The 25,169-nt window shown below is 31.2% G+C and overlaps 1 protein-coding gene across 1 annotated transcript in view; it reads left to right on the top strand.

The window, feature by feature from the left end:
- The window catches only part of LOC108547834 (protein FAM188A homolog), a 35,468-nt gene extending 15,484 nt beyond the window's left edge, over positions 1 to 19,984 (top strand). Inside the window, exons 2-5 of the mRNA XM_017900513.1 lie at positions 5,627 to 6,056; positions 12,676 to 12,944; positions 15,547 to 15,844; positions 19,678 to 19,984. Coding sequence (XP_017756002.1) covers positions 5,627 to 6,056; positions 12,676 to 12,944; positions 15,547 to 15,844; positions 19,678 to 19,984 — 1,304 coding nt within the window. The remainder of the gene's footprint in view (positions 1 to 5,626; positions 6,057 to 12,675; positions 12,945 to 15,546; positions 15,845 to 19,677) is intronic.
- The last annotated feature ends 5,185 nt before the right edge of the window (positions 19,985 to 25,169 follow it).

Below are 25,169 nucleotides of genomic sequence, written 5' to 3'. Positions count from 1 at the left end.
AATTTACAGTTTTTTTCTTTTTTTTTTTTTTTTTTTTTTTTTGTTTTTGCACGCTAAAGTTGAATACAGCACAAAAAATCGATAACCTAACTTTGAAGTGATGTCAAAAATTTTCTCTTCGATATTTTTAGACAGTTTTGGTATCGATGATAGTTACATTCATACTAAACAGAATGGACGTTTGTTTGTCCATTTCAGAGAAGAGCAGTTGGAATTGTGGCACCGTGCAGGCATGTTCAATTAAAGAGGCACTATTAAACTAGCTGTATCTTCGACAATTTTCAATATTTTTTTATGAAAAAATAGCGTGTATTCCTTAAATATAGATTAAAACCATGCCAAAACTCCCGACACAAAAATGTCTTTATGATTCTTAAAAAGAAAATTCCGCGTAGTACGTAAAAATTAACCTGTAGACTAAAATACCGCCTTAAGGCAGTATGCTCAAATGAATCACTTTTCGGCTGGATCCTGTATATAACAAACTATGGTTTAAATGATGTGTTCTTCTCTTCCTGTATGTGCTATCTTATACAATTTTTCGTGCATATGTATGCGAATATATATATACGAATATGAGATAATGATTCATCGATCTGTTTTACTTCAAGTATAAATTCATTCGCCTAACCTAACCTAGTCAATATGTTTTACCGCGGAGTATGAATTCATTGACGTGTATAACTAACTTGCTTTACTTCTTGTGCAAATTCGTTGGTATGTTCTAACTTGCCTTGTCTTTCGTGCAAGCTCATTAGCTCCATTACGTCCTCCTTTCATAAGGGATACGAGGAAAATGAAGAGAGGTAGAAGGAAATATTAAATACAAGTTCCTACCGACTTAATGTAGCTGTGTTTCCACCAGAGATAAAAGACAACAATCATTTTAAATAGGATAGAAAAATATGATCGGTAAAATATCGATTTTCATTCATACGTGATACAATCATCGTTAAATTAAAAATAAACGATTAAGAAGCTCTAATTCTTACTCCTTTTGGTTTGGTTAGGTTAGGTTAGGTTTTGGTTATTTGGTGAATAATTTTTAGAAGTTATTAAAAAAAAGTTTTACTTCAATTTATTCGTAACTGCTATCATTTAAAGAAAAATATAATTGTTATACTATGACTTTTTCTCGTTTTGTGTATTATAGTTACGATCTATGATTTCCATGTTAAACACGGTTTCTGGTTGTTAGTGCTCACTATCTGTGTCTACCATGCTTTGAACCTTTTCTTCTATTTTTTATATTTTCTTCTATTTTCTATTTTTAATTTATTCAGTTTCTTAAATAAAGATTCACTTTCTTATATATTATGTTTAATAGACATTTCTGGACGATATCTTTACCATATTTTACATTGTACACTCCCCTCGAAAAGTATTAGGACTCTTACAGAAAATGAAATAAATTTGGAAGACCATTTGGAAATTGTTCTTAAATTTATTTCAAAGTTAGTTGTATTAAGCTGGAAAAGGTATATATAGTTCACATTCTGACAGTAATGTAGAAATCTCAGACGAGACCCCAAAATATTATAAAAATCCCGATCGAGATTTCAACGTTATGTAGGATCAAGGTGAAAGGTGGTGAGGTGAGGTGCGAAATATGAAGTCACTTCGATAAGCCCTCAATAGGCGACTACGACTGACAACTGACTAACTCTCTCACTGATTATCTCGCTCTTCTAATCACTAACTAATCTTAGCTAACTTGACAACTGACTGATAATCAAATGACCGACGATCAACTAACTCTGGCTTCCAGGTCGAGCCCTTTTAAAGCCCGTACAGAGGATAAGCGCCTCCCCAAAGGCGGAGAAACTTCCTCCGCCAAGGTCAAGGGTGGAGGAGACTCCTCCCTCCAAGTTAGGCCCCACAAAGGGTCACCCTCGCGGGGACCCTTCCCGAGAGGTGACTGCAACTGCGTCACCCTCGGTTTATGCCGGGGAAAGCCGGGATTGCACGAGGCCACCTCACGTGGCCTGGCCCCAACCTCCTACGGTCCATCTGGCAGCCAGATCCTAAGTGCCCAAGCTTAATAGCCTAAATAGGCTTTTCAACGACGCCTCGTGTCCGATGACCCGAGGCAACATAGAAATTCGACATATATATAGTTCACATTATAACAATAATAATATTAATTTTGCACAAGAAAGTTAGATATTCTTTTTGTCGATATATCCACCGCGTTTTTTAACATTATGCCGTCCGGCGACACCACAGTGGTGACCTTCGCAAAGTATTGCCTGACGGCCGGCGACACCACAGTGGTGTCGCGCACGAAGTATCGCTCGACGGCCGGCAACACTGCAATGGTGTCGTGCGCACGGTATCACCCAGTGGCCGACGACAACACTTTTGTATCCTTTGTATAAAATAGGGGAGGCGGATTGAAAATTCATGAGAACTACCGATGAGATTAGAAAAACTTGACATTTATCATCTCCCAATAACCTTAAAAACAGTCGACGACAAGCGAAGTAACAGAGTTAGTGGTAAATATTTAAAAACAGTGCGGCCGGTAAAGTGTTAATTATACAGGGTGTTCCGGAATAACGTGTAAAAGCAGGCTGGAGACGATTCTTTATGAAAGAATAAGAAAAATAAGAACAAGTTAGCCGTAAGTGCGAGTAACACGAAGTGAATCTTCAAACTGGATTATCTCGAAAACGATGTCGAAATCGATAAAATTTTATTCCTTTTATTTTTCTTATTTTTAAATCTGAGTTTTCTAATAAAATTACTTCTTGCGAGAATTTTAGGATACTCCTTATATATCAAAAGCTTAGATAATACGACACGTATTCGCTCGAGTTCTAAGAAAATATTACTTATCTGAAGTGAACAATTACAAAAGTTACAGTAATTTTGTGACTTACTATAAATCAGCAAGTATCAATTTAGCAACGAATGGGAGAGCAATGGGTGAGAGAAATCGTAAAGGCAAATTCTACAAGAAAAAATAAAGTGTAAGATAACAAATAACATTATATTTGAGGTTTTTTTTTTTATTTATAAAGTGTACAAAACTGGACAAGATATTCGTGTGACTATGCTTACACTCATGACACTTACGATTATTATAGTCGTCGTCATGAACAATGGTACATATTTAGTAGCTCATCTTATACAGGTTTTGCATTTAAAACTCCCCCTTTTGCATATCAAGTACTGGTACATAAATATTTTATTAAAAAACAACACGAAATATAAATTAGCCTGTAAGAAATTAAAAATTTTATTAATAGGATATACAAGATATATTAGATATTTATTTAAAAGTAATTACCAATTCATTAAAGTTTCGCTCTTGCAATTGTTCAACGATTAACTTGTTGGTGCGACATTTGGCTACTAATCTGACACTTTGACGATTGCTTGGTGACGACTTGACCACCCTTTGACGGTTGCTTGGCGGTTGCTTGACGGCTGCTTGACGGCTGCTTGACGGCTATTTTACGGCCGCTTGACGGCTGTTTAGCGGCTGTTGGACGACTGCTTGACGACTGCTTAATAGTTGCTGGACGACTAATTGGCGGTTGCTTAACGGCTGCTGGATGATTGCCTGACGGCTGCTTAACGGTTGCTGAACGACTGGTTGACGACTTATTGTCGATTGTGACGACTATGGCGAATTTTTGATGGCTGTCTGACTTCTTCATGACTGTTTGACGATTGCTTGACGACTGCTTGACGACTGTTTGACGACTGCTTGACGACTGATTCACGACTGCCTGACGACTGATTCACGATAGCTTAACGACTGCCAATCTTTCGAAGCTAAAACGTGATCATGAATCGCCAACGGAGAAGTGTTCTCCTGATTGGCAGTTTATCGAACCAAAAGTAGGCCCTTGGTCCGCAAATAAGTTACGCCAAAAAAGGGAGGAAAGTTCTCCACGATAAGGTCGCTCGTAGAACTCCTTCAGAGTAAGGTTCTTGGTAGGTCACCAGCACGTAGGTAACCCTTCTTGACAGGTAACCGCAGTGTGGTCACCTTTACTTTCAGACTTCGAAAAATCATAAACAGCGCACATGGCCTGGTCTTGTGTTCTACGGGCCCATTGTCAGCTAAATCTCAAGTGTCGTTGCCTGATTTTCTAAAATTAGGCCCTAAAGAGTGCCTTGTATCCGGTAACCCGAGGAAATAAAGGGAGGTTTGCAAAAATGTACAATAAACAGATAAAAATGAAAAGTATCAAATGTGAAATGGGTCAGCATTTAGGGTCTGGCTGTTAGAACACCGTAACGGGTCTTCTAGGCCCGTAAATTAATGTATAAGTATTAAGCATTTAGAGTTCATATGTAAAAGTGCATATAACGTTACAAATATCTGCAATGTTCCGATTTTTAGGTCATTTAACTCATTTGCATCATTCGAAAAAGTGGAAAATTGGCCTATATCACCAAACATTTTTTTTTTTTTTCATATAAAAACAAAAATATTTCAAAATGATAAAGATAAAAATAAAAGAAGATGGCGTACACGAAGAATTTATAATATTATTTAGTTCAATGAAGTTATACATTGAAAATAATTTGAGAAATTATGTTCAATAGTTTCACACGGTACGATAGTACTTGAAATGTTCAATACATATAGTCACACGGAAGTTATCACACTGATAAAATGGATCTTTTTTCTCTTTTTGTGATAAACAAACCACACAACGTTTACGAGCTTCCCGTGATAAAGTTATTTCAATTGGTATTAGAAAATGTTGGTCAGTAAATCTTGATGGTAACGATGGACGTAGTGTAATTTCTCGTGTTGCTGATATTTTTATTTTTGGTTTATTCTCTTCAATTATTTTTTCCGCTAATTATTGCTCGAAGACGTGAAGTGCTCTATCTTTGCGACTGGTTTGCAGTCGTAATACGAAATAATAAAGTCTTTAGAATTATCGAAAATGAAGGTATTAAAATAATAGTTATGATATAAACACGGCCTGTGGTACAAAACAGCGTTCCGTGATCATGCGCAGAAGTTCTATTCTTATACGCAAAAGACCAGCACGTATATCTGCGCCTCGATGATGGTGGTTAGAAAAATTCGCGCATATATGTAGGAATTGTTTAGGAGGCAGCAAAACGACGGTGGTAGATAATAAGAAGTATGATTTATTGTAAACTAATTTAAGACTTATTCTAGACGCTATGACCTTTTACACTGACTAGCTTCCGATAAACTCTTCCCAAAGAACGCCATCCTCTGAACTCCTCTCAAAGAACTACTCAAAGAACTATTCGCTTTACGCCCATGCACCCTTATTTAACCCCTTGACTACGGCAGATTTTGATACGCAGCGGCCGTACCATACGGCAGGAATTGAGTTACGATGTGCGCCATTTTTGGGAAAACAAGCGCCCTCCGTGTCACAAACGCAAAATTTCTAAGCGCTTATGGGCGCCCTCCGTGTTACAAACGCAAAATTTCTAAGCGCTTATGGGCGCCCTCCGTGTTACAAACGCAAAATTTCTAAGCGCTTATGGGCGCCCTCTGTGTCACAAACGCAAAATTTCTAAGCGCCCATAGACGTCCTCCGTGTCACAAACGCAAAATTTCTAAGCGCTTCCGGTTAACTCGTTCTAATTGATTCACGATTTATTTTTCTCGTTTCAGGGTTCTATTTCAGCCCCGATGAACCAACAGCATTGATACAAACCAACGGTGGCCCTTGCGCAGTAATAGCACCTGTGCAAGCCTTTATCTTGAAAGAGTTACTCTCTGAACCTGATGTCTCAGCTTGGAAAAACATCAATCGCGATACATGTTATCAACTTCTTGTGCGAGCTTCTATAGAGATTTTGAAACAAGCAGCCGGAGAGAAGGTTCCGAAGTTTTGTATCGTTTTTATGGATTGCAAATTTTCGAACGACGAAAATGGAAGAAAGGCGAAATGGGTGGCGAAGATACCGGAAATAGAAAATCGCGAAGAAGAGATATCTGTAGGAAACAATGAGAGTCAGGAGAAGAGTAATAAAATACTACGAATGGAAATGAATGAGGAATGTAGAAACGTAGATTCCGATTTTTTCCATTCTCAGTTGAGGTAAGAAAGCTTATTATAAATACGATAACTTATTCTAGAGACGATTTTCATTTTCAAAGTGTGGCAAAGGATTCGGGTTTATAGAGATTTGACTTTAAACATTGATTGTATTTTATTCTCTTGCAATACAAATGCGTGGAGGCTTGAGTCTTGTACGATGCCTGATGCAGACGGTGAATTGTCGAAAGAGAGTGCGTGTCCTCGAACCCTTCAGCCAGGTTCTTTAGGCCCTATGACAACCCATTGCGTCACTCAGTCCTGCTTCGAAAATTGATAATCTTGGTTCCTCGAAGCAAACATAGATCCCGATGCAGGGTGGCGCCATCCAAATAAAGACTCCTCTTACAAAAGTGATTTCGAAAATAAATTTTCATCTCTACAATAAACGCTGAGTCATCACCACCGTGTTTTAGAATTGCTTGTAGGAAAGCAATCCTTCGCGTTAGGTTAACCCTTCGCACTCCGAGTTAGTTTTCAATTTTGTTCCCAATAATTCCTTACTATTTCAAGTATTTGCTTTGAAATTTACTTCACAGAACAGTTCTTCGATTGTTACTGATTTTAAAGAAATTTGTTTTCTGAGTATATTAAATATAAAAAACATCAACTATAACTCGACATAGGAATTCCTGTGATAACAACTGATATTGAGTCACACTCGGCATAGAAGTTTCTATGATAAAAACTGATGTCATACTCAATAATGGAATGCAAAGGTTTAAGAGAGAATTCTTGTAACCTGACCAATAAAAATCGACTTCTTTGGGATTTTTTTCCAAGGAAACTATTACACATAGTGTCATGCAGTTTTCTCACTCGGGTTTATTTATACTTAAAGAATATTTCAAATTTTTTTTCAACGAAATTATTCAAAATTATGGAAATTATATAGCTTTAGGTAAATCATGTTTTTAACCCCTCGCACTCGAGAGGTGACTTTCAGTGACCATTTCATAAAATTTTCAAGATCGATATTAATTAATATATCAAATTTAATATAATGTGACAGTGTGCGAGGTATCGAAATTAAATAATTCTACAATTCTTTATTTACTACTCAAAAAAGTATCGTCAGTTTTTTAATAGAGAATCTTTGATTTTCTACTCTTCTCTAGCCAAAAAATCGTCGAGTGCAAAGGGTTAAGATCAGGCTCGAATAACTGACACGATTCAATACCATCTGGTTATTTGAATCGAAAAAACTAAAAAGCATCTTAATTAGTATAAATACGGCTATAGCATGAACCATCAAAACAGCGAAATTTCGAAAATTAAAAAGATGGCAGCATTTTAAAATTTAAATATCGATTTTCCTTGTGCTTTACGTCCTTTGGTTGGTAAAAAAAAAATAGAAAAAAACATCAGATTTTGAAATCCGTGGTAAAGGTAGACCCGGTGAAGATCTCCAAATTTCGAGTCAATCGGTCAACTAAAACGCGAGATATCCCGACAGCCAGTTCAAAAAATATGGTGTCGAGAAAAATGCTTTTGAAATTTTCGTTACCCGTTAAACAATGGCTGTACGCCGCACTTTAACCCTTTGCGGGTCGGCAGACTTCGCTCTTGGGAGCATCAGCAGGTCGAAGCAAATTTAGCGTTTCGTAGTTACTTTTCCATACAGGATTTAAAGTCAATATATGGATATTAAAACACACAGAATTTGTTGTAACTGATTTTTTATGTTTAATACTACTTATAATACGTAAAAATACAAACTTTTTAAATTCTGTAATTTTCTAAGGTATGATATTTTGCAAAACAATCACCGATACGAAGGCCTGGCTTTCCTGTACAAGTATCACAGTACGTGTGTGTTTGTCGTATTTTAATCTATCTACGAATGACGTTGAAGGTTGCGCTTTAGATAGTGTTTAGTGCCGGGAATTCCCTAGTATCAACTAAACATTTCATAAAAGTTAAATATGTTAGTGGCTTTTCGTTGTTCTGTTCTCTCGTTATTTTATGTATTATGTATGAATTGATGACGCACATCTCCATGCACCAAAAAAGTAATTTTTTCCACCATTTGAGAGATTTGCGAAGGAAACAATATGTTGCCGCATATTGGTCCGCGCGATCAACTACTCTCATTTTATTGGTATAATGCATAGCCACGATTGGTTTCAATAAATTTATTGTGTGAGTGATGCTATATCGCTGGTGCTCAGAAAAGCATCTGCCCTGACTTCTATAGCGACTTGCGAATGTTCCCGCTAGGGGGACATAGACCTCTACTACGATTTGCGAATGTCCCCGCTAGAGGGACACGGACCGCAAAGGGTTAAACATCTATAACTTTGCTATTTTTGCGAATTCTAACAAATCCTTTTACACAGACATTTTCGAAGCATATACTTTGAGAAAATGTAGAAAAGAGATCGATTTTTTAAGCTGGATTACAAGAATACCTCCTTAAGTTTACAGCAAATACGTTTTCTGACGAATTCGTCATATAAATAAATTCCTATGAAAATAACACCGTCCAACGCGAATTTTTTTTGCAATATGTACTAACAAGAAGATTGCAAGGTCTTCGGGTCACTGATTTGGATCAAATTTTGTAGGATGGTGGATCTAGTTCCCCTAATGGTGAAGGTGTATGATTATATGCCACTACTCAATAATTTTTAAGATATTTGCAATTGAAGATGCGATCATTAGTTTAATTCAGTTCTGTTCAGAAATTTTACCATGTAAAGGTTCAGTGCATGTCCCGGGAAAGCGGCATGATTGGGAAGGAAAGCTTGGGTATGAAAAAGGACAGAATGAATGGTTTAACCCTTTCGATACGGAGGAGCTGGCCGCGGTTATACATTCGTGGTTCGAGGAAGGTTTCCACAAGAATGGTTGCACTGGTAGCCACGAAAACGTGTTTTGCGGTATTCACAGAAATCTCGAGCGTGATTGACATTAAACTTTTCATTCGGATCGCGACAGTCATCGGTGACGTTTCGTGGATGCCGCCAATAGGCGACGGTAGTACCTAGAGAACGTTTCGTAGATGTCGCCAATAGGCGACAGTAATACCTAGAGAACGTTTCATGGCCGCCGCCATTGGGCGGCAGTAGTACCGAAAGGGTTAAATAAGGATGCAAGGGCGCAGGCGAGTTAGTCTTTAAGAGTTTTTTAAGTCAGTCTTTTTGCAGTCTTGAAAAGTGTGCCAGTGTGTCAATCAGAGAATATGTAAGGAGTCCAAGTCAGTCTAAGAAAGATCAGAAGAACATGTCCATAGCGAATCTCCCTTGTGTCATAGCCGTCATTCCATTTATAAGCTTATTTTATTCTATTAAGATGTCAACAATACTATCTTAAGTCAATCCACCCAAAATCTGATCCTACATGTATGTTTTTTCCAGAACATAACATTATATACCTTCTTATTTCACCAGCACTTTTTCCATATCTTATTTCCATTTTCTTGAATACTTTGATCTCAGTTTCCTTGATGAACAAAAATATACTGGGTGTCCCAGCAACGGTAGTACAACCGAGGAGAGGGTGATTCTACGTGAAAAAACACATCGAAAATAAAGAATAAAATTTTTTCATTCGAAGCTTCGTTGGTAAGTAAATCGACTTTGAATATTCATAGAGTGCGCTGATGGTCCATCCGCTTTAGCCAAAATTAAGTTCACGCGTACTCGGTGAATATTCAAAGTCAATTTTCTCGGCAACGAAGCTTCGAATAAGAAAATTTTATTCTTTATTTTCGATTTGTTTTTTCACGTAGAATCACCCTCTTCCCGGTTGTACTATCGTTGCTGGATTTCGTGTCATTAAATAAATACCTCGCTAATAATCGTCACGAATCATTCGGAAGATTATGCCTCATCCCCAAGATTTTAATTTGCTTCTTCTACTTCTCATACAAACCACTGACTCAACAAAGATATTGACTAACTCCAATATCGTTGAAAGATTTTCTCGCGGTTCGACCTGCGGTTTCACACATATGTATGAACGTTTCGAGTTACCAATAGGTAGGTTGTACCTTATTCCCTCGTATCCATTCCATTTCTAACCGTATGAATGACAATTCATTTTTCATTATCTCCTTTTCTCCCTTTATTGCTTTTTATGCTTCATATTCTTCGTTTGGGAACTTTTATCTCGAATCTATTGTGGGGGTGTCCTTTACAATCGTTCATGTCAGCTGGTCGTAGGTATCCCTCGGTAGCGGCGTAGCTAGAAGGGACGGTAGGAAAAGGAGGGGATGCGTTTCGTCCCGGGCCTGCTAGTGGACTCATCAGTAAGGCTTGCTTCGAGCAGGCCCCGCCTTAGACACTGGGATACTTAGGTGTCATAGAAACTTCTGTTTAAGGAAGGTCGAGGCTTTACCGAGGACTTGCGAGAAAGTCCTCGAACCTCCTTCTTCAAGTAGAAATCCATCTATGGCGAGGGTGAGAACTAGGTCGCTACAGGTTCTTCCGAAACACCCACGTCCAATCAAAGCCTCCATCTTTCCTCCACTAACATCCACTCTTAATTAATCACAAGCAAACTTTATGAGACACCGGACAGAACACGACGAGACATCACAGATATCATACAGCACTCAGTCAGGACACATCAGACATCATACAGAACTCATCAGATGTCACTTAGAATTCAAGACAATACATCAGACGTCGCTTAGAATTCAAAGAGAACATGTCAGAAGCAAAACAGAACTTAGTCAGAACTCAGTCAAAACGCATATTGTTGCATCCCGAGGACCGAACCTCTCAAGTTTTCGCGGAGGACTGCTTTGTGTCCTTATCGTCGGCATCTTTTGACTCGTGCACACTCGATGTTGCCGTTCACCGCTTTGGTGATTCTTGGTAAGGGTCAGTAAATCATTTTTAAGACAATGAGCCTCGAATTGTTTGATCATCCACCGCCACTAGGGGACGTCGAGACTGACACACACACCTCCGATGTTATTAATAACCAATCGGAAGACGCGCATCCGCACCGGCCAATCAGTGGACATACAAAACTTATAAAACCACCGAGTCACGAAAAAATAGTCTCCAAAAAAGTCCAAGAAGATAAGACAAGCATCACAGCTAGACCATCAATCAAAACCCACGATGAACAATTCAGCGCGAGAGACAGTCACACATCAGAACTCTTTAGTTCAACCTTAACTAGATCTAGCTCTGTTAATTTAGAGTAGGCCACATCCCAGCAACATTGTCGCATCCGTGTAAACGGGCCTTACAACCCCGCGAAACTCCCAACGTGCGAGTTGTAGTGATCGGGACGTAATACATATAAAACACTTAGTATAACACATGCACATCACATTTGAAATCGCAACTAGCAGTGTAATAAAGTATACACAAACACGAAATTGTCCTTTATTACACACCCTAGGTGCTCAGTATCACAATTGGTAGAACATACTGAGAGAAGGCATCCGCCATGACAACCCTCGGCTGCCTTCGTACAACGGGGATAGTATATCATTCTGACAAAATTAATTGATTACTAAAAGTGCAAGTTTCAGTAATTATTCAGTGTGTAAGAAGAAGCCATAATGACCTTGACTTTGACATATTTTTCCAAGAATACCATCTTTGGTAGCCTAGAACGGATTCTAGTCGTGCTTGCTGTTGGTTAACAAAATTACTCAAGTTTCGACTTTCGAAGCAATAATTTGAGTAAAATTTCTCCTTAAGAAAGGACTGAGGAACTTTGGGTGAACCTGATAAAATAAATCGTGTAAGAGAGGTTGAAAATTAGAATGGAAGAGAATGTATGTGTAAGGGTATATAGGATGTGAGAGAAGTGCGTGTGAGACAGTAGTTGCGTGGAGAGACCTGAGTAGTGTAGAAAGAGATATCGACGTACAAACGAGATATTAATAAATTATAATTATATAATTGAATATTTAAGTATATGCATAAATATATAATTTTCACAATTTTCATTTTAGCTACATAACTGTATAACAATAATATTGAGTCTACCTAGTTTTATAACATATTCAGTAAAATATTCAGAAAATATTCAATATTCGGTAAAAATTTAGTAAATATAAAAAGAGAATACACTATATAATGGGTGTTCCAAAATTCACGCAAGAAGTAATTTTGATAGAAAAGGTTTTTAATTAAAAGTTGTAAATTTTTTATTGATCCATAAAGTATACATCAGTATACTTAGTATTTTAGTAATTTAGTATCTTACTATCTTAGTATCTTCTTTTCGTTGACAACACTTTACTACACAAATGACGCAAAATTCAAAGCTTGCGTGAATTTTAGGGTACCCTATAGATACAGTAAATATGGAAAGAGAATATACTATATATACTATATATTTATATAAATATACCGATATTGGAAAAGATAATTTATACTCACAAATAATTTACTTTAATCAATAATTTACAAAGGAACAATTTTAAAAATTTGAAACGTGTCGATACATCATAGAGTGTGCAATTACATAGTAACTCTTGTGCACTACCGATATTTTTATATCCATAACATTTTCTTCTGTATTATATAAGTATCAATATGTTACCAAGTTTTCATTTATCTGACACATTATTTTCAGACAATGTGTATTTTTTAAGATTATGCACATAGTACTTAAAATTTGCTATAACGATGATTTTCTTTTTCTGTAGGCTGTTTACAACGAATAGCTCCGAACACGTGGAAGAATTTTTCTCCGAGAGGTTAGAAATGTTGAAAGATCGATATGGTATCTTATTGCTTCTCTACAGCGTAATTGTTACCAAGGGTGTCACTGAAATTCGTTCGGAAATGTCGGATCCATTAGAATCGATGATAGATTCAACGTATGGCTATGGAAATCAGAGCCTTATAAACCTGATGCTTACTGGCAGAGCAGTCAGCCATGTTTGGGATCATGATCAAGACGTTGGAGGATTGAGTAAGACATTTTTATGCTCTACGTTGTATTATATACTTAATCAGACAATGCAGATGTTCTTTAACAAAGAGAATCACGTAATTCAACGAGTTTGGCAAAATTTTACGCGCAGCAAAGAAAATTCGTAAAGACTCGTGCATTTATAAATACAACATGGCGTCCCATTCAAATCGATCCATTCATATATTTCCGAAACTATTAATATTAACGCTTTCTGATTTATTTATTACTGATATTTATTATTATTATTATTATTTATCATTGATATTAACATCCTCAGGACTGACTGACTCCACTGAGACCTTTGATCACAGGCAGTGACCGCTATTGGTCGAAGAGTGACGAAGATCGTCGACGGGACCGTAGCCAGACCGAGTGAGGTAACATATGGCAGCTTCGGCGTTATTTTTCTGTAGCTTCAAAGACTACGATAATGCTGCCATATTCTATCTCACTCGATCTCGCTAAGACCTGTCAATGATTTTTGTCTCCATTTTTGGCCAATAGCGGTCATTGCCTGTGATCGAGGGAGTCTCAGCGGAGTCAGTCAGCCCTGAGGATATAAACACGCTGTGCCATCTCTTCTGGAATATATAATATAATGTAATATTTATAAGATACTGAAATAATGTACTAAAGAACTCTCATCTGCGTCTTCCACACTGACTGAGTGAAATGCTTCTTTTCCTTAGCCACTCAGTGTGTCACATATGTACATGCGCTTAACTTCAAACGGGTTACCGCAGACCCGGCCATCGCCATGCGAGGCTTAAAGAATGCTTGAAACAAGAATTAAGTGATTTCAAAAGACACGTAATCCTATGTTAGTAGATTCTTTCTAGGCAGACACGTAGAGGTTATATTAGGGGCAGTTTTTTATTTTAATGTTATATTATATGATATATTCTTATAACGTATTTTTTTAATGGATTAATCGATACAGATCGTTATTTTGTATATAATAAAGTATATACAAAATTTATTTTGTATACTAAGCTACTTATTACAAAAAATTATTGGTTTAAAAGATACTTTAATGTTAATATTAGATATTGGCATTACCATGCTACAGTTGATATTCGAAAATATATTTTTCAGTTTAAATGTGCATTCTACTATCCATTATTAAACCATTAATCGGAGATAACGAATTAACTCGTCGCAATTATTTCAAAACAATGCGCGCGAGCTTAAACACGATGAATCATTTATTCTTTTTTTTTAATTTTTTAAATTTTTTATATTTATATTAAATATTATATATTATATTATTTACATTTATATTTTTTTATTTTTATTTTACTTAGAAAAATTTTACTAACATAAGATTTCGTGCCTTGTAAAATCACTAAACTTTTGCTTGAAACATTTTTTAGTACCATATATAATATTAAATAAGATGCTCTTGTACATTATATACGTAATAATAGAAAATAATAGAAAAAAACATCAGAGAAAAACAGATTAGTTTAGAGGAGCAAATATTATAAGGTTCTATTTTGCGGGATTTTAAGGTTGTCGAATTTTTTTTAAATATAATGACATATTTTTATTGTCAAAATCAGTAAAAAATTTCCACAACACGTCAAATTGGTAATCAAATCTTACACTAGATATTTTTGAAGTTTATAAAGGCATCCCCGCAACACCGGAAAATATGAGATAGATACTCAAAGTATTATCGATAAAAAATGGTTCAGTAATATAAATGAACCTTCATTAATTGTTCTTTAAATATTTTTGTCGTTATTATTTCAATATTGGCATCAATTCCTCAATTATTATGAACTTTTCATACTCAATGTCACATGAAGGTTATAGTATTATATTACAGAACATTGGATTCGTTTTGAATTTCTATGGCATATAGCGACAATAAGAATATATTATTCCATTTAAACAAAAATTCGATAGCTTTGAAATCTCGACAAATATGAAAAAATTTCTGGTGTACATTATATTATATTCAGGATATCTAATATCTATTGTTAATCTTAAGTGAGTCATCCTATAATAATTCTATAATAATATAGAAGAGATGTAGATTCTATATCATACAATTGAAATACCAAGTATGTACCACAGAATACACATTTCTTCAGTTTGTTATTAAGTTAAAATATAAACTTATGTCAAAACCCTATCACGAATTAGAGATTAATTTCATCCGATTTATTTAATTTAATTCAAACACATTATCAGTAAGCATGGAAAAATTTATAACCTTACAAAATTCAAAACTAACAGTTCACACTATAGGCTTCAACTACCTTCCAAAGGATATATCTTTTATTCACTGATAACAATACAAATGTGTTATATAATAGTACAATGTTTTAAATGAACTTAAATACTTTTTGTATATAGATTAAATCCATGTCTTCTTGTCTAAATAAGTATTAAGAAAGTATAATAGAATGGCTAATATGTGGTTTAACAAATACTTTAAAAAAATAGTACATGATAACATTGCAAACATTTAACACAAAATTATATGTTTCACTATCCTCATAATGAAAGTATTATATTAAATTAATTTTTATTGTATTAAACATTATAAAATATTTATGTTATTAATATTGAAATAATTTACAAATTTCAGAATTGCGTGGGATAGATAAACAAAATACAATAGGATTCCTTGCACTTCTAGAACATTTATGTTATTGTGAAGTAGGAACTTTCTTAAAATCTCCATCACATCCTATTTGGGTATTGGGTTCAGAAACTCATTTGACTGTATTATTTTCTACTGAAAAAAGGCTAGTGAGCCCTGAAACACCAGCAGATCAAGCAAAAAGAGTTTTTAGAAAATTTGATCCCGAAGGAAATGATTTTATATCTGCCAATTCATTACAAGATGTTCTCGCTGAACTTGGATTGGTTGCAGACACAGATTAGTGAGTAGTACTAATTTATATTGTAAAATGTGTATTTTATATTAAACATTTATTATTATTGTTTCTTACTAAATTACCTTAAAATTTATATTAAACATATTTCTCTAACAGTTTTTTCTTTTATGAATTTTCCAAAATTAACAAAAAAGAGATTTTATCTAAAATTAGAATATAAGTTTTAAGAGTTTTAAAAATAATATTTAGTATAAGATATATATTTATACATATATATATACACACATATATGTATTATACATATATATATACATATGTATGTATTATACATACATATATATAGTGCATAAATTTTTTATTACAAAAATCATATGTTTATTACCATTTAAAAATCTGAAGTTTGATATGTAATATATCCATAAATGAGAATTAAACAAGACCCAGAAATCTTTTATGTTTATATTGTATCTCTAGTTTAAATAAAAATAATTAAATATCTCATGTATTTTCGATTACATATTGTTGTAACTCATATTAAAATCTTTTTCAAATACCAATTATGTGCATGCTTCATAAGAAGTTCTATGAAAAGAATGCAGATTAACTTTAATCATAATATAACAAGTCTACCTTTTTTCACCCATTATAGAAATAGAGCAAACCAATTTTTGTTATTGGCCACAAATGTTACATTTATAAGTCACTTTATATAGGATTAAACAACAAAGATGGTAAACAAGGTATATCAAGATACATGAGATAAAGAGATAAAATATTAGCATTGGTATGGGATCAATGTTAACTATTTAATATTACAAAAAAAATATCAACTCAGTTGATTTGAATAACCATTGATATCAATGACCATTTATAGTTTGTAATTGTAGACATTTAAAATTACACAGTAAAGTAGGAAAATTTAATTAATTTCCTAATTCAATTTTTCTCATTAATTACTAATTTGCTATCACTAAATTATGTTTAATATTTAAGATATCTAAAAGAATTCTAATTCTTTGTAAGCCATTGTTAACAATACCTAGAAATGGAAAAATCCATATCATATTGAAATCATATGGGTTTCTTAGTGATGGATTTCATAGAGTATTAATTCGAATTCAAACTCTTTATTTTTCCCAAAAATATTTTAAGTTATTATTTCAGAAATTAGTGTACTTTTCAATATAATTAATACATAGTTTGACTCAACTATAATTGATCTTGCTACTATGTCAGCATATGATGAAGTCTGATAGAATTATGAATAAATATATTAAGTTCAGTAAAATTGATAAGATTCCATTTACAAAAGGATACAATTATTTTTCAGATACATTCACATATAAAAATACATGAAATTATTTCCAGATTATACAGTACTCAATACCATTTAATTTTGTCTTATGGTATTGTATGTGTGGCATTATATATATGTACAAAATTTCCTACTTTAATTTCTACAGTGATTATCTCTCAAAATATGTGTTATTTGACTAAATGTTTCAAATGGGACTTACTCTTTTAAATATGTATAGTATAATGTACATAATGTCTAGGTTAGATATCTTTCAAATTTTAAAGTAACTTTTCAGTGAATTTTGTAATTGATGTAGTGTATATCATTTTTGCTGGTATCGAGATAAATTTATTGTGTTAGAACATATGAGTTTTCAAAATCATTAAACTTTATTTATGATTGTTCCAAATATAACTGTAAAATGATGGCAAGAATTTCTCCATTGCAAAAACTTACTGATATATAGTCAATCACAAAAATATTGGGACACCAGTATAATATTGAATTGTAAGCTTTATATTTCACATGGTTGAGCGATAATAGAAGATAAACCTGCCAAAAAATGCAAAATGTTATATCAAAAAAATATTGGGACACTTACAATAGTACATGGTTTTATATGGTTGAAAAGGCGTGTTTTTAAACAATAAAAGATGCGACTCATCGTAATGCCGTTAACTCACAAGGAAAATAGCACGTTTGAAATAGAAGTTAGTGATACATTACTACGAAAACAAGTCAGTGCGAGAAATTACAAATATCTTAAAAAGAGTTTTGTGTAAAACATAATAAGAACATATCGCGACGAGATAAAATTCATTTAAGACCAAAAAGAGGTTGATCAAAAGATTTGATATTCGAGATGATGAGGAATTTGATATTAGAGTATATGCAGAAATTATATGAGAACTACTGAGATCAGAAGGATATCATGGTCGGATAGCTAAGAAAAAAATATTTATCAATGTAATTAATAAAAGATAAAGAATATTATTCACCTATCAAAAAAAAGTGAGTGATAGAATGATATAATTTTTATGCACAAAAAAATTTTTATATTTATGTTGGTAATGGAAGAGTTATAGTGTGGGAAAAAGAAAGAGAAATCCAAATAAGATGAATCCAAAGATGAATCTAAAACATTTAAAACTGTAAAACATGATAGTCAATCAATGATGACATGAGCTTACATATTCAACTTCAATGTTGGTGAATTAATATTTCTAGACAGTATTATGAATAAAAATATGTATTTAAATATTTTGGAATATAATTTTAAAAAAAGTGCCAGGCATATGGGGAATTCAATTTTATCAGGATAATTGATCCTGAATAAAACACAAAGGCTAGATTATACAGGAATTCTTACTTTACAATTGTTTAAAAGTGTTAAAGATCCCTTCCTAAATACATGACTTGAATCTAGTAGAATCTAGAGATTCTAGAGAATCTAAAAATATTATAAATATGTTAAGAGATTATTTGTCAAAAGAATAGAAGAAAATTTTCTAATTTGACTACTTGGAAAAAATAATTCAGAATATGCGAACTCGATTATCAAATATAAATTATATCCACCTAAATATTAAATGTTGAGTAAATTGTATTTTATAATTAAAATTAAAAAAGTGTCTCAATATTTTTGTATATTTTGACAAAATTTCACATTTTTAGAGTTTATCTTTTATTATTCTCCAACTATATGGGAAAATTAAACCATTTTTTGTATGCATAAATAACACATATACTGTATTATAATACAATGTAACATTTGTTTTTGTTGCCAATTGTACATTTATTTGAAATATGAAGCCTAGAATTCAAGATCATACAGGTGTTCTAATATTTTTGTGACTGACTGTGGTTAAATGTATTACATACTAAAATAAAGAATAATATTTTTACTAATGTTCATAAGAACAACTTTCAAGACAATAAAAATATTATTCAAAAGTAGATTAAATTAATATACTTGTTCCTAAAGTTGTTCCTTCAAGTATAGTAGATAATAATTGTAAATGACCTTAAATGTTCTTAGAAGTTACATATACCTGAAATTAAAGAAAGATAAATACATAACTCCATTTACAAAAACAAAGATTACATTCAAATTTCAGAGACACTTATATGTATTTATATAAAAATTATATAAATCATAAAATATATCAGTCAAAATAAAGAAAAATAAAGAATTTGAAATATTTCTTAAATAACAAATAGATTAGGAGATAATCACTGTAAAGATTAAAATAAAACATCTTGTATATTATGTTATGTCTTCTATGTATTTTCATAACTATATATGTATATTTTATTTAATATAAAACAAACAAAAAAAATTCGAAATTTTTTCCTAAAAATTTTGTCCATTTAAGTATACATTTCGTATCTGATATCTATTTCATTATGAGTGTCATCATCGATATCACATTTCTGCTTTTTGCCTTAATACTCTAAATCCTATGAAAAACTTTAAATGAGTTCAGTGTTTGATAATTGAAATGAATAAAATATGTTTGAACTACTATTTTTTTGTACTAAATATTAATTTTATAAATTGCAATTTAAATTTTTATTACAGTGTCAATGTAATGAAGAAAAAATTGGACAATGAAAATTTGGGAATTATCTTGCGTACTAACTTCATGGATGAATTTTTCCCTGAAGAACCACTAACATGTCCAGATACATTTCCATTATATCATTATAATGGTCTTCAACATAGTAATCCAGAAAATAAAGTGATTTATCATAGAGGTCAAGCAGTGTTGCTGGAGTGCACTATTAAGGGTATTATGGAAAGCAACCCCATGTTAACAGCACTTCAAACAAAATGGCCCAGAATTGAAATTCAGTGGGATATTGGTCAGAATCCGAGCCTTAATTAATAAATTCTGTTAATGTTCTATTTGTAACAGTACCATTGGAGTTGTTATGCAAGAAAATAAGTAACAAAATTATAAAATAGTTTGAAAAGTACTTAAATTTGATAAATGAGTTTTTGTGTTTGAAGCATTAAAAATTTTCAAAGAAGAAATCAAATTTAAAAAAAAAAAGAAAAAAAACACTTTCTTAACATATTTGACGTTAACAAGAATTTTCTTCATAAATATAACAATTCAACAATATTATTAATCCGATGCTAATACGTAATTATTTAGGTTAGAAAATAAATTAACTCATTCTTTTATAACAAAGAAAATTAGTTCCAAATATATTCAAAGCATTGCTTTAAAAATAATTCAGCAACATAATATTAAAAATTTGCAAAATATCATTAATTAATTTTAACTTAAGAGGTCTGAAAGTATTTGAATTTGAAAAGGTAAATCGAATTTACATATAAAAGAAAAAAAAATAAGTGAACGACAAGAAGGAATAATAATAGAACGTTATTTGCAAATGAAATGTAATGGAGAAAATAATAACAATAATGTAATAAAAGAAGTGTGAATATTCAGATAAAAATGTAATAAAAAGTAGCTTAAAGAAAAAAACAATCTAAAAAGGAATGCGAAAATAAAATTTTAGACAATGTACAAATCTATGTAAATCGTATCCATGGCTAAATGTATAGTTAGATCAAAGTTATAATCTAGTCATTATATCGACATTTTAATAATATTTTTACTTTTCATCCTTTTTTATATCTAGTAAGGGGAACGTATGATATTTGTGTTGGCAACTTTGTTTAAATTTTGCAAAAACCGTATATAATAACATTCTAAACGGATGGGGCACACTATATAGAACGAAATATAAAAAACGTATTTAAGTTTCTTATGTGATAAAATTTTATATATGTAGAAGTACAATTAAAAACGTAATTTGCAAATTACATTAGTAGGGAAACAGATTATGTTTCAGAATTTTTCATATTTAAATTTGACTTCTTTATGAATACAGCTTTTCTTATGCATATATTTTTTTATGATTTTTGAAACACACACACATCAACCTATTATTGTAATTATTATATTTATTATAATTAGAATAATTAAAACAAACCGTTAAAACATTAATTTTTTTTTTAAATTGATATGTTATAAGGATATTAATCATATAATAAAATTACGAATAAAAGTGTAATAAAAACGAAAATGTGTGTATATTTTATAAAACATTTTATAATGCTATCTTTATATGAAAAATTTGTCATTGCTTATATTATAATATTTCAATTATATTATTTATTATAATATAATATTTATTTGAATGATGTTATATTTATTATAATATTCATCATAATAAAATTATATTTATTATAATATTTATTATAATATGAAATATATTATAATATGTGACATATGTCTTAATTACAAGGATTATTAATTATAACTGTTTCCTTTTACCAATAGATATATTATAAGTTAGAAAAAATTTTTAAGTGAAAATAGTGAGTTCTACGCGTTTAGGAAGTTATTATTGAAAATTATTTGTGACTGAGATATTTTCCTACTAATATTTAATATCTGTAAGATAAAATAGTAAAAACAGGTAATAGAGTGAAAAAAAATCATTTTAATGAAGTACAATTTATTTGTAAAGAAACGTGCAGTTAGCATTCATAATCGGAGTATTCTGGCGATTCCCTTTGATAATATATTTCGTATATTATTCACGATATAAAACGATAAACAATATAATTCTTTTTAATTCCTTCATATCCGAAGGATTTAGAATGTACAAATGTTACAAACTATTGCAATTGTTAGATTTTTTGGGACATTATAAATTTTATTTAAACAAATATTTCATATGCAATATAAAACTACTAGCTATAATAAATGGTAATATGTATAACTATACACATAAAAAAAAAAAAAAAAAAAAAATTGGCATAATGCTTTTTCGTCAAAAATTTTATTTTCTCATTAAATATATATAGTTACATCCCAATGTGATCATTTTCCAAATTACTTGATATTGGGCAAAAATATTTTAGATTAAACTTTCACTGCTTTGAAATATATTTTTTATATTGCGCTCTTTTTTTCTTCTATATATCATATTTCTAATATTTAAATGTAATTTTTATTTCTTAATTGGAACCATATATTTTGTTCAATTAGTTATTGTTTCAAAGTCATTTAAGGTTATTCTTTTACTAAATAGGTAAAAGGGTTAAATTAACTAATATAAGTTTTAAAAAATAAAAATATTTTTAAAGAGGAGATAAGCAATGTACTCTGACTGTTTAGTGATCATAGATTTTAATTGGTTTCAAATAATATGGAATGATAGTGGAGTTAATATAGAAAACAAAACAGGAGTAAATGAAAATGTAAAATATATCTTATGACATATGAAGTACCAAGATCCTGAAGGTATCATGTGCTACATAAGCAGTGGAGTTTTGACAATGTCTAATCATATATGAATTTCTGAAACATAAAAAATGTTATACTATGTATATGTACCTCACTGAATATCCAAAAGACTTATCGTAAATTTTATATTCAGTATATCATGTTTCCATCATAAATCATTTAGTTATGTATTTTGTTTACTTACATGCTCAAATTTCTCAAAATATTAAAATATTTTGAATAAGATATCTTGATCAAATAATGTTAAACAGTATAAATTATTTTGATGAATATTTATATAAAATATTCATAAATATTCAAAGATAAGCGATTAATAAATTATATCCTTTATTAAAAAACAAATGTTTCCTTCATATTTTGGTGGAAGGAATAGAAGAAATTATTTGGAAGCATTTGTTAATATAGGATATTAACTTGCTATGATTTCATTAATAGCATATATCTATATTTTTGAATTATACAGAACTTTTCATAGAATTCTATTAGTTTTGACTATGTTACACTTAGATAAAGAATAATTTTATATAGTGAACAACAAATCTTACATATTAATGCTCCTAATTGAATGCTAATAGTAAACATTATACAATAATGTTTTTAATAGAATGTGTCATTGTAAGCACAATTAAAGTATTTCTGGAAAAAAGAGAAGATACTAAATACGTTTATTTACTTAGTTTAATGTGATGTCTAGGATCTGTTATTCATTTCTATAAAAAATGGTACATAATCTGAGTTTCTATAGTGCCATTATTTTTGCTACATGTGCTTTAAAATTTGCTGAGTTGTATTAATGTTTACTGACCAGTGTGTTAGTTTTTCGTATTCTTATTACTTTTTAGTTTCAATTATTTTCTGTGAATTTGCTTTTCATTTAAATTTCTTTAATTTCCATAAATGATTTTTTCATTTTATATTTGTTATGGTTTAATAATCTTTTATTTATTCTTCAATTAATACAGGATTTACTAAAAGGTTAAATTTTTCCTACCATTAATGTAAACAATGTTCTGAGATAATAGATCTTTGTCTTAAATTCTCTCCATTCCCCATTGTATATATTGATACACAAATAATGCACAAAGTTAATGTTTCTAATCATTCTTGTAGAGTTATAGCAAATTATTAGTATTAATATATAGCATATTGCATATACACGTTTAAAATAACCTTGAGATAAATCAAGTTTGCAAAACAGATAAAAATCAATGTCTCTATTACTTTGCATAAGAAATATTAATACATATCGGCAGTGATTTCTTCAATTTTTGGTCTATTTGGTCATTATCAGTCTGTCAATTGTCAACTATCGACTACTGTAAATTATTAACAATAAGTATAATTATTTAGTAACGATTATTGAAAGAAAAATGGTGCTCTCAACTGAATATGTTAATGTAATTCTAATTCTTGGATGATGTAATAAGGATATTTATGTATTAAAATATGTATTATGTATTAATAGTAGCAAGACTGTATGCTGAAACATATCCTAATAGAGATGCATTATCAGCAAGAACGTTCACTATCTAGCGTTTTGTGTCAAGAGCAGAAGAAAGTGGAACTTTTCATAAGAGATCTCATCGACAAATTACCTCAAAGTTATTTCAAAGACGTATGTTGAACGTGTTTTTTTCTGTACTTTCATAATACCAAAACAAGAATATAGTATCCCATTTAAAAAACACGAATTGACCTTACAATAACCTTGAAAAAATAAAAATACAAATTTTTTGTCATGACATTCTGTATAAAAAAATAATGATAAAAATTTCTACATTTTTTCCTCTCACCTACCGCTTAGGTGTTATATCAAACGACACTTACCGCGAGATAGCCTGCACATATTATATAAATATATTGTATAATTTATATATGAAGATATATTCAGGTATCATTGAGATATTAATTCTTTGCACTATTGATTTTTTTTTTGTTATGAGAAAATAATAACGCAAAGCTTATTTAATAAATAGTTAATGACATTTTTTACAACTAATACAGATAAAAATCATACGTGAACTAACAAATATTTAGGATTATTTTATTTCAGTATTTCATGGATGGTTACATTATATAAAACTTAATATCTAATATTAAACTTTATAATTTTGCTTTGTACAATATTTTGTAAAACGTTATTTTAATTTAACATACATTCCTTTCTTACTTATGAAAGAAATAAAATCTGTATAGTTAAGTTTGGTCATGAGGTACAGCTGTCCAGTTTCTATTTTTAAATGTATTAAGAGGAATAATTTGAAAATGCTAAGTTAATTCTAATTCTAATTTTAATTATTTCAAAATTAATTACTTCAGGGGCGGTCAACAGTTTACACATTTACAATAAATAAGGTAAGTTTCTCAGTGTTGTATCTTTTAAATGTCAACACATTTTTTCGTTTTCAAAATCATCCCAAATCATGGAATTAAATGTTATTGAACTCATCTTAATATCGGCTACAATATCGCATTAAAAAAATAAATATTAATGCTCCAAAAAATATCGATGTCCTTAAAAAACTCATTACTATAACTTTGATAAAACTTTCTTTTTATTTGTCACCGGCAAATGCATACTTTAGAATCATTTAAACCTTTTATCAGCTTTTCCTAACTTTCATAGCAACGGAAATGTAGATGTTCAATTTAAATACTCTGTATGTAACAGGTGACCAATTGGAAAATTATCGTCACTATCATCGAGAGAAAAATGCATTTCGTCATTTTAAAGTGTGCAACT

The sequence above is a fragment of the Eufriesea mexicana genome, unplaced genomic scaffold (assembly GCF_001483705.2).
Source record: "Eufriesea mexicana isolate 0111107269 unplaced genomic scaffold, ASM148370v2 scaffold1303, whole genome shotgun sequence".
In the NCBI taxonomy this organism is placed as follows: domain Eukaryota; kingdom Metazoa; phylum Arthropoda; class Insecta; order Hymenoptera; family Apidae; genus Eufriesea; species Eufriesea mexicana.
Note: the sequence above shows the minus strand (reverse complement) of the source record. Positions and strands in the feature narration are given on the sequence as shown.